Source organism: Bombyx mori, chromosome 9 (genome assembly GCF_030269925.1).
Source record: "Bombyx mori chromosome 9, ASM3026992v2".
NCBI classification, from domain to species: domain Eukaryota; kingdom Metazoa; phylum Arthropoda; class Insecta; order Lepidoptera; family Bombycidae; genus Bombyx; species Bombyx mori.
This window is the reverse complement of record NC_085115.1, coordinates 3,767,540-3,779,483: the sequence shown is the minus strand read 5'-3', so window position 1 is coordinate 3,779,483 and position 11,944 is coordinate 3,767,540. Positions and strand designations below refer to the sequence as shown.

Here is an 11,944-nt window from a genome sequence, read left to right as displayed (position 1 = left end):
ATGTTTTTATATTTTAAATTTTCAGCTTGTTTTGTATTTTGTCATCTTATGGTCAAAATGTAGATTTGGATTTTACAAATGAAACCGCATGAATATGCAATTTAAATAAACTGTTTATTAATTGGTAACTATGAAATGTGTACCGAATAGTAAAAAAAAATCGTTAGATAAAAATACACTTTAATTAAACACGTTTTACCAAACTGTTACATTTATTTCGATGTAGAAAATGAAGAGCTATAACGCTTTCTACTATACAAACTCCTTTTTTTTCTACTAATTTCTACTAATCTTGACGATTTGTGAAACTGGGTAGCTCACTGCTTTGTTGACAAGAAAAAAATCGGTAAAAATATGGTATCCTCTTACTGGGAAAGTCATCGATTTCTTTAATTTTTAGAGATCTGTTTGTTTAGAAAATATTGGAGTTTATTTTATTTCGAGATTATTATATGTAGAATTTATATTTAAAATTATTGTGTTATACTTTACAATATTAAAAAATTAAAATTAATATTGTAGGACCATAAAAACAAGTTGCAACAACGTTATTGGTAGTTGTAAATTTACAATATTGTGAAGGCTGTGATAAGGTAGTATCGTTTTTGAAACATCAGTACCGCCTTAATATTTCTTAACTTTCATAGTAAATTCGTAAATTGTAGAACAGTTGTTGTGAGGTCGCCATGTTGTTATTTACCTTGTGATTTCATGCTGGGCATTTGTGATATGGGTAAAGTGTTGTGACGCGGCAACCAGTGTGTGAGCATGTTGGAGGATGTTCCCGTGCACGGAAGTCGGTCAGACTCCCGCAATGGAAAGAGTACTATCCACCAGAGAAACCTCAGCTTGGATTTCAGGTAGGCACCACTCATTTCGATTGTTTCTAAACAAAAAGGATTTTGCACATATATTATTTTTATGCCAGTCTTTCCTACTACTAGCGTAGTAGTCTAATTAAATGTTAATCAAATTATGTTATAATAACAATTAGTAGGGAAAATACAGTACTAACAACATTTAGAAACTAAATGTAAGGATAATTTAACCTGAAAACAAAAAAGTAGGATCTAGCAGGAGATTGAGAAGTCATTTGGAATAAAGCAAAGACAATATATTTGCATAGACATTAGAAAATGTAATATGTACAGATAATTTATTTACCTTATCAATATTCTCATTTATTGATTAGTGTGTTGTTTAGATAGTTGATTTTGTCCAATGATTTTAAACTGTTTTTATTTTGCTATGCAAGCACACTCCTTACATTTATCTATATCCTTGGATAGGATATCCTAAAAGAATTATCTCATTGATAAAACATGCTCACTGTTATGAATTTTCTACTACATAGTTTAACTTTACATGACATCAACTTATAAAGGTAACAATCAATTAAAATTTCAATACAAATCACAAAGTAAACAATGTTATCATAAAATAATGGTCTAAAAAATAAATGTAAAAGAGCCACTTCTATTTTGGACGTGTAAACTTGAAATACTTTCAAATATCCTTGACATATTCTGGGTTTTGCTTATCTTATATAAGATAATTCAAATTCATAAATTTGTATACCAATTATCAGAGAAGTTTTAAATTGTTTTTATCTTGTTTCAATATAAGACATTAAAAATATAATTTAAAGTGTTAAAAGTATGATTTACAAAGTTTTGAATAAAACTTAGATAATTGAATCTAAATTAAGTTCATTGACCTTCTTACCAGGACACGCATTAGGTTTAAGGGAAAAGGTTCCTTGGTTCCTGTTGTAAATTGAAATCAATTATTTGTTTTCTACATTTCATGTAAAATTTACATTAACAGACTTAATGTCTAAGGCATTCTCTACTAGTCAACGAGAGGAAATTATGAATGTCTCATACAACTAGAAAATGTATATTGCTGCGTGAGAGTCAATCTGTCAGTATTTGATAAATAAAAAATATTTTGATAACTAGTGTAGATATATGAAACTATAAACACAATACACCAGTGGACACCACTAAAATATCAGTGGTCTACTACACCATAAAAGACAGTACAGTATGTATACATAAAATTATTATTTCTACATCATTTTTTACCTAAATATAAACACAGTAAATGTCTACAATAGTTTTGAGTATAGAGAAGTTTAAAAGAAACAAAATCTTCAACAGTCTAGTGAGCAATCAAAATTAATTGTTCATTGAATAAGAAGTCCATTTTCTACTTATTCAAACGTAAGGTATGTTCTGCTCTAGTTCATTTTGTTCACCTGTTACGTTGATTCATTCGTGTTTTACCATGTACACAATGCTTACTTATTGCATATATCTCATCTGGGTTATTGTGTAAGTTTTTGTGCAATGAAAATTATCTGCATACAAAAAATATATTAAAAGTTGACATCTAATATCTGACTTACCACCTGAACAATTTAGGTAAAAAACAAGTTGATAAGGTTCTGATGTTTGAGATTTAATTATTAAATGCTAAGTAGCTACAACTCTCACTGTTCTTTTTTGCCATGTTATCTTTGAAGCTGACTGTCAATGCAAAAGACCTAAGTAGTGCCTAGATTCTAGATTAAAGTAAAAATTTTAAATGTTCGTTGCAACCCAGAGACTACATAAATTATGAATTCTACCACCCGCCTCATATCGTAAAATAATCTTATTTGTTATTTGTACAATTATTTCAATTTTATCAAGGCTGATATCTTACAATATATAATGCTGCACTATATATTATATACATAACTCAACAATTATATCAAATTAATTATATTCAATCAATGTAATTATCGCACTAATTACATTTATATTATAAAATTACATTAAGACCAATTATAATTTTCAATTTTAATTTGGAAAAAAGGGATGTATATCCGGCCCCTACTGTCAAGATAAATGTTATCAACTGAATAGTCTGCAATGAAACAAGCTGTTCAGCTGAGTATGAAAACCTCGCCATTTGCCGATAGTGCTGAACACTGAGTAACAAACGAATTTATTATCCAGCTCTATACATCGTACTTTTTATGTGTTAGTTTTGTATTCAAACAAGCAACAAAAAATTTATGCACAATGTAATCGTTAATTTGTTCCGAGTCTGATATATTCTTAATATATGTACTGACATCATTTAAATATTGGCAAAGTAAACAAGCCAGGCGGTATGTAGGGCGCGCCAACTTCGGGCGGCCAACGTTCTGCTAAGCCAGGTGAATGGACGGGCCGAAAGTAAAAGTGGACTTGGTCTCACCGGCGCGGCGACGGAAAGCTAGGAGTGGGTGATATAAATCGTATATAGATTCAATATCTATATATCGCAGCAATATCGTTGAATCCGATATCGCCCCGCACGAAATCTATATATCGATATCAGCCGATACACGATATTGCTCGATGTGATGCGTATCGCCATATCGCGATATCGGACCGATTCGTGAATCGAAATCTATATTTCGATATCAGCCGATACACGATATTGCTCGATGTGATGCGCATCGGCATATCGTACCGATTCGTTAATATCAGCAATATTCGTTTGGTTCGTATCGAATCGGCCAGAGTGAGTGAGCGCGCGATAGGGATATCATGTAATGAATGAAACAGAAATAGGCATTATCCATACAATTGTAAACCTTATATTTAAGTCCATATGTCTGTAGATTATTCTTAGCGTATCAGCAGGATACAATTAAGGAAAGAAGTTTCAACTTTCGACCCTAACTTGAATGCAGTATAGCCTATTTGCATCGTTGAATTTAATTTCACGCGCTTTGACCTTGAACTAGAATTTTTGGACAAGTGTTTATAAATACTTAAAAGTTTTTTGTGTTTGATTTTTAAAGTACACATTTTTCTATTTTTAGTTGAATCCAAATAATTGAGTTTATTTCTTGTGTTTGTATTAAACTTTTGAAATCTACACTCTTTTGGTATATTTTGTAATTTTAAATTAAGACACAAAATACTAAAAACTGAAAATAATGTAGTCAGTCCTAAGCCTGGTAAAAGCATGAAGGAAAGTTTTTTTGATATTTTTATTTTCATGTTCTTTTTATTACTTTAAGATCATATTATATATTGATATCAGAAAACCAACCGTATAACGTTGACTTAAATCTATATCTACTACGATATTATATCAGCGTATCGTTTCAAATCTCAAATATCATGAATCGAGAAAATCTACTAGCATCCATCAATATATAGATTCAGAAAATATATAGATTCAATATCCGATATTGATCCTCGATATATAGATACGATTCGATACGCGGCAAAACCGATATTACCCACTCCTACGGAAAGCGGCTGTTGCGTTTTCTCAGCAAACTTACGATGCCACTTTTTCTATGAGATTGACGGAAACTAGCAAAACTTTTCATTTACATGTCAATTTGTTACATCTTATAAAATGTATTTTTTTTTTAACAATTAATCACAAACAATGTTACTTCTCTGTTATCATTTAACATTACTTCAAACTCCTTATCGCTCAACATAAAAATAGACAATGTAGAAAAGCTAGGTACCTTTTTATATTGAATACTGAGTGCTCTTTCCGTTCGTACATTACAGTAGTTTAGTTTGTATCGGTACATAAGTATTGTGTCGACTGTTATCTATGCGACCCACACTGTTATTAATTCCGAGTTATAACGTGATTTCAGTTCACGTTATCTAACTTGACTAGTCTAGCATCGTAATAACATCGTACCTCCTAATTATAATATCTTCTGTGAACATAAAGCAATGTTTTGTTTTCGTTGTTGCTATTTATAGTTTCCCGCGTTCTTCGACCAACAAACATCAGAATATCCTGAATCGTACTTTGTACCACCACTTATCTGTCGCAATATTTTGTTATTGATAACAAAACAAAATATAAAGTACCAGTTTGATTATCACTAAAAATTCTTAAATTTCTTGGTTGGTGTTGTCTCATCGTTTTTATTTGAACCATCCAAACGTAATAAACCATATTAGTTTACCGATATGGAAGTAAAATGATTTCGGGTAAAAAGGTATTTGGTTTAAGTGACATTTCGCTTATTAGGTACGCCACATTTATATCTTTGTAAGTAAAGGACCGTTTTATTTGGTAGGTATTAAGCATCAACAATTCTATGTTTTTAACTGAACTTCAATTATGCTTGCCCCATTTAAGTGAATACTAGTTTTTTGTCATGATATTTATAAAAAATTTAAAACTTTAAATGGCTCCGGTGATCTTCTAAAAATGTCGCTTAAACCGTATAGCCTTTCACCCGTCGATTTAATCCGATCTGTCTTGTCGTTCCGCGATAGTTGTAGATGTTCAATTCATTTAATATCATATCATCTCGCCATAATAATACTATATGTGGCATCGAAAATATGGAAATTGCGGTAGGCAGCGGCTTGGCTCGGCCCCTGGCATTGCTGAAGTCCATGGGCAACGGTAACCACTCACCATCAGGTGGGCTGTATGCTCGTCTGCCTACAAGATCAATAAAAAAAATAACATTAAATTTCTCAGTTTTTAAGTGAATGCAGAGACAGATGTATGTATTCCCAACGAGCATCACCGTTCAATGAATTTGTTCATTCAAGCGACATGTTGTAGTTTTCACAAGGTTAATAAACAACAAAAACTTCATCAATGCAACTATTTTTATTATTTTTTGTTATAGAATGATTTATATATTTAGGGTTGATTTGACTACGTCTCATTTCTAATAAAACTAAGTTCGTATTAATAGAAAAACAATTAATTGCATTCAAAACAGAATGCGATTGACCTTCGTGAGCGCACGATGTTGCTATCAAGGCAGACCAACCGACATTTTGTGTGCCTTTATAATTAGTACGTTGGTACAAAACTGTCATCTAACTTACTATTCTCGTTCTCTATACCTATTATAAGGCTACTTATGATATTTATAATATATTTTTTTATTAAATTTCCTGTCATTGGGAATAATAGGTCTGGGATTAGTTAATAAGGAAATTAATTTTTGTAAGTCGGAAGGTTACGAATGTTATGATAGCATATCAGAGTGATGAAACGTTAGGGTAGCCATAATAGGATTCCCGTATTTTCTCGAAAATGTTATCACGTAAGATCTATCGTTGTAAATTGCATTATATTCTAAAAATCCGTTATAGTAAATTACTACAATTTTATAATTTTTTCCTCTTATATTTTGTGTTGGTTTTTGTCGATAACATCAGACCCGGTTTTAATTATAGTCTGTAAATTTATCAAATTAACAGTTAATAGGTGACCCTTCATTGTTCGAACCGCGCTATGGTAGCCGAGGTATGCTATATATGCTACTAGCGATCCGCCCTCGCTTCGATTCGGAAACTAATTTATTATTGATTTCTCCACTATTTAATGAATGTTATTATACATATAAACCATCCTCTTCAATCACTCTATCTATTAAAAAAAACGCATCAAAATCCGTTGCGTAGTTTTAAAGATTTAAGCATACATAGGGATATAGGGACAGAGAAAGCGACTTTGTTTTATACTATGTAGTGATGTTGCTTGCTATATGCTCGTATATATCATCATTAGTTTCAGCAATGTTAATTAAAGTGACGAAATAGGTTTTAGTACTTCAGTCCATTGCGTAGTCTACCTATGCGTTGTCTTTTTGTATTCAGTTACTTGGTGTTTCATATTGGTCAGAGCCAGAGCTCTTGTAATTAATTACCTGGATATGCATACTTTTTTCTATCAATCGGCGACACGATTTGCGTTCACTGACACACAATACCATTTAAGTATCATATTTGCATATACAAATATCTTAGCGGTAGTCGTGTCATAAATATAACTAACTGCAAATGAATATTAAACATAATCTGCGCATTGCAGTGTTAGTGTGCATTATAATAAACACATTTTGTAATGTAACTAGAATGTTTTTTTAATGTCACGATTTTGCGCTGTATTAATGCTAAACGATTTTTGTTTATCTCATACTGTGGGTTATTTACCTGACATTTATCTATATATTAATACGTGAAGCAAAAACTTTGTATCCCTTTTTACGAAAATTGCGCGGACGGAGGAATATGAAATTTTCGACACTAATAGAGAATATAGAGAAGAAGTGCACAATGGTAATATTTTTTTAAAATAATGCATAAAAGATACATTAAATCAATAAACAAAACATTACACACACTACATGCCATATATTTGACGCGCACACGCATGCATACTATTTATTGTCAAACTTTTGTTCTTGATGTCTGTAGTCAAATTGAGAATAGATTAAATATTGTTTGTCTTTATTAATATTTTTTTATAGTGTAGCCTTGGCGAAATTTGTGATTATAGAAGTATAAAATACAATCATAATAGTGTACAAACTAACAATTTCAATTAATTATAGTCTAATTTCGACTACTGGGGAACCACTAGTTTTAATAATTTAATGTTTTCCTTCTCGAATTGAAATGCTCAGTGTGGTGTATAGTAGAAACGGTCATTCGTTCGTCAGACGTCAGCTGATAATCCGAGTGCACGCGTACTCGTTACGTCTATCGCGGTCGCACGCGGTCCGTAAACACACGGTCAACTAATTGTACTGATTAATAATAATATTATTATGTACACATACCAATCAATTGATCAAATACGAAAATTTTGCTCGAGTGCTTAAGTCATCGAGATATTAAGTACTACGTACATACGTATAATATAATCTCGATGGTTTTAGTACTGTTTGTACGTAAGAGGTTTTTTGCTGTATCTAGACGAGAATAGGTAATTGATTTGAAGAAATCTTTAGATTTTCCTCATACATACCTCATTTTAATCGTTTAAGATGTGTTTTTGAATTTGAGTGTTTTGAAAAACTTAGTAAATGTATATACATATATGTATAAAACGGGTATCATTTATAATTATCAAACCCGATGAATTTCGAAGTGTATTTGTCTGATTCAAACTAGCCATTTTAATTAAAAATTCGTATCTTTTGGATTTCGTATCAAATCGGTTGTATGTTTGTAGGCTCTTCTAAGTAGATTGCTGTTTTCGTATATGCCCTTATAATTAATTTGGAGGCTGACAAGAAGTAGGCTTGAAGATTCCAAGACCAAGATCGTATCGTAAGTATCACCAGCAGGCTACAAAGTGCTGATCAGCGAACACGATACCATCTACATTATGTACACAACAGAAAAAGCTGTGGATGAGTCCATATAAGTTATTATTACAGTGGAGTGTGGGTTTATTATTAATTTTAAATATTGAGTCATCGTTGCTTAGAGTCAATGTGACACCAATGTTGTGTTTCACTCGTAAAAATCTGTTATTGTTATCAGTAGGTATGAATCATCGACACATAAAAGATGAAACCTCAAAGTAAAATTTAAGCTTGACATTAATTTCTATGAAATTATGTATGTTGCTTAGACGGGTGCATCAAGGTCCACTTGGTGCTAAGTGGTCACTGAAGCCCATTGACATCAACAACGTAAACGGCACTGCTTCACGGCAGAAATAGGCAGGGTGGTGGTATCTGTCCGTGCAGTCTCACAAGCAATAAATATAATTTATTATTAGAAATTATTTAGTGGGTAACTTTCAAACTTTTGGTTGGATTTACATGCGGTAGAATAAACTTTTAGATGTATTCTATCTTCTGATCATTCTGTTGCAGGCCAAATCCTATACAATTGTCTATGTTTTGTGTCGTGCTTCGAATTTCAAATCGCAACAGTACTATACAATTTTTTACTATAAAACAATTTATTAAATTATATTGAATTATAATTCCTTTACATTAAATTTATAGTTTTGTGTACATAGGTTTATTGGGTAGGCTTAGCTGTTCTATTTCTTACAACTTTGAGTTTACGCCATGAGTTGGGCTGGGTGGCATTTACGTTATAATGTCTATGAACTCTGTAGGCTCTGCGAAGTATCCGTGCCCTAATAAATGACTTCCCGTGTACTCGTAACCTATTATACAATATTATATTCATTTAGGTCAGACATGGAATGTTGTATAAAATATGATTTGCCCCCTTAAAGGGATCTTAATAAACAATAGCTATCAATGTGATTTATTAACAGTCAGTTCTTATGTTCCCAATTTTAATAATCAAAGTTAAAATAAACTCGAGGAACAAATCGAATAGTAAAGTCGAATGGAGTTGCAAATCGCACTGAGTCAAACCGACACAGCTTTGACACGCGACCCAATGACCGAATTAAAAGACATGAATCTTTTCTGCACTGCGTTTTACAGGCAATGACAATAAATGTACACTTCGAGGAGGCGGCACGACATGAAAACCTTCTTGTGGCCGCCGGAAATTACATACCCGATCCTGTGGACCGAATGGAAAACAGCCGACGTCGCCCTAAACACGTCATTACGGATCATCCCGATCCATTAACGGTGCTTTTAGGTACCACAAGCACCGATCACCGTCGTCGTGGAACCCGTCGCCTGTGACGAAGGGCTCGACGAGTGAATTAACTCATAGACACAGCCCATCGAGTTTCTCGCCGGATCTTCTCAGTGGGTCGCGTTTCCGATCCGGTGGTAGATTCTGCGAAGCACTGCTCTTGCTAGGGTCAGTGTTAGGAACACTCCCGGTTAGAGCCCCGTGAGATCACCTACACGTCGAGGAGAAACTGAAATAGCCTCTCAAGTCTATCAGTATAAGTAGGGAAAAAAAAGACAATATACTCACTCGACAATATATGTACCTACATAAAAATGTAAAAAAATATATAATTCAGCTATACACATTTGTAAAACCAATACTCATCCTATGTCATCCATATATGCGATGATGAGCATGCTATCCCTTTCAATTTTTTTTCGACCTTATACAGTTAGTGAATCCCATAATGATAATAGTGGCGAATCTTTCAGTAGCTTTAGTTATTATAAATCTTTAAATTATTCATACGTGGAGCATGCTTTCGAGATCTCTTCGTACTTCCCAAATTATTCACGTAATCTACTTTTGTCCACTATCAGCGCTCTGCTTTGAGGGGTGGATAAATCGTTTACAATACAGTTGAGATTTCGACCTCATGTCTCAAGGTAGGCATTCACGTTGTGATATCTATGGGCGACGATAACCACTACATCACGTGGGCTGTCAGCTCGTTTGCCGATCCACGCAATAAAAATTCAATTCAAGCAGTTGATAAATATAAAAAAAAAAAATTACACCTTTTAAAATATTTTAAAATTTTCGTGGCCACGAATGACCAAAGTACTTAATTTGTTTTTTATTCCTGAATTAGTTGAGTTTTAAATAAAAGAATATTAAGAAAGCACACAGTCGTACGTTCAGTAGTTAAGTGGACATGTAACGGATGTTTTCACATTAGATATCTCTCGAGACGTGTAACGGATCTGAACAAGTCGCTCCATTGTAACACTGTTACGAACTGGCCCCATAATGCTCCTTCCCACGGATTTTTCTTTCGAGGCCGTATGACTGCCAAGCCGACGACCCCTATCTGATTGATAACTTAGCTTATGCCTAACGTTTTATTCTGTCTCATAATTTTGGATAGACTAAACAATTTGCTTCAATCCGAATTCGGATAATACTTTAAAATTTTTAAGTACTCCTGTGCTGTGGTTGCCGAAAATTTACATATAAAAAATAAGACTATATACATCGAACTCGCATACTAGATATCTTTGAAAAGTAAATCGGATCTTACTGGTAATCGAACACGGTCTTCAGATTCTTCGAGAACTCTAATCATTGAATGAAGGCGATTAAGCTACGACCCATGGTAATTATGCAGGAAAGAAAACAAACTGTCGCAGTAGTTAATTTCCATCATGTCAAATCTACATTAAGAGTATATAAATTAATAAAACAATTTTCTAAAAATGTACCGGAAAACAATAAGAACTACTCACAGTATTGCTTAAATTACCTATATTGTTTTGTTTTTTTCGCAACGTTGTCCTTATGTTGTGCGTCGATGAACACACAACGTACCTACATTCTGTTTCCCGATGTTCTCATAGTATTGCGTGTTCTTTATTTATATTCGAGTATCCGACTTATCTGCCCTCTTCTGTAAATGATTTTTATTTTTTGACATATACTCATCTGATCTTCAAATGAAATCGCACTCACGAGCACAAAATACGCATGCGAATTTTTTTATATTAAACAACTATAAATTAGATTGTAATAACCTATCAAAGGTGGAAACTCTACAAAATGTAATAACGTAGGAAATAGTTTATGTAACTTTGTCAATTTAAATTAGATCATTTTTATTGCACCACCAGCCGGTGCTTAGTTGTTACACATGAGTATAGGTGAATGTCGCTAGTGCTCTTTTTTGCCTACCTATGCTTTTTTTTCCTACCTAACCTGACGGTCTAGAGTACTCTAGAGAGACCATATCAGCGTCACCGGGCTAGTAGGTAAGCTCGCGGGGCTCAAACTTGACGATGTTGCTAACACGAACCCTAGCAAGAGCCGTGCTTCGTAGAATCTACCACCGGATCGGAAATGCGACCCACTGAGAAGATCCGGCGAGAAACTCAGTGGGGTGTGTCTATGGGTTAATTTACTCGCCGAGCCCTTCGTCGCAAGCAACGGGTGGGTCTATGCTAGTAATATCGAGGGGCTATCCAAACTTTACCGTTCACGTTCGGCGAGATCACGTGGCCTGGCGACTTGCTAACACTAACCTTAGCAAGAGCAGTGCTTCTCTGAATCTCGCCAGTGCCGACATCCTCCTTTTCACATGAAATCGAAGTCTCAATTATATTTTGTAATGTTTGCGGGAGTCTAAAAGCCGAACTCATGACTGCGGCGGAAACTAGAGGAGTTGAGGCAATAACCCGTGCAGACAGTATTGTAATGTTATAGGGCATGTGCCCTATTACATGGTAAAAATAGCTGATTTACTACTAATGAATTAGCTTTTAATTAGTTAAAAT

General features: G+C 33.7%; 1 protein-coding gene and 1 long non-coding RNA gene across 2 annotated transcripts in view; one reads left to right on the top strand and one right to left on the bottom strand.

Annotated features, from left to right (window-relative positions):
• Positions 1-93: 93 nt before the first annotated feature.
• LOC110386866 (uncharacterized) lies at positions 94-1,476 on the bottom strand. The gene is made up of 2 exons (XR_009973793.1): positions 1,165-1,476; positions 94-886 (listed from the first exon to the last, which is right to left on the bottom strand). It is a non-coding gene; the product is annotated as an uncharacterized LOC110386866 (long non-coding RNA).
• Positions 100-11,944, top strand: part of LOC101741374 (phosphatidylinositol 4-kinase beta) — a 59,625-nt gene continuing 47,780 nt past the window's right edge. Inside the window, exon 1 of the mRNA XM_004922881.5 lies at positions 100-860. Coding sequence (XP_004922938.1) covers positions 769-860 — 92 coding nt within the window. The 5' untranslated portion in view covers positions 100-768. The remainder of the gene's footprint in view (positions 861-11,944) is intronic.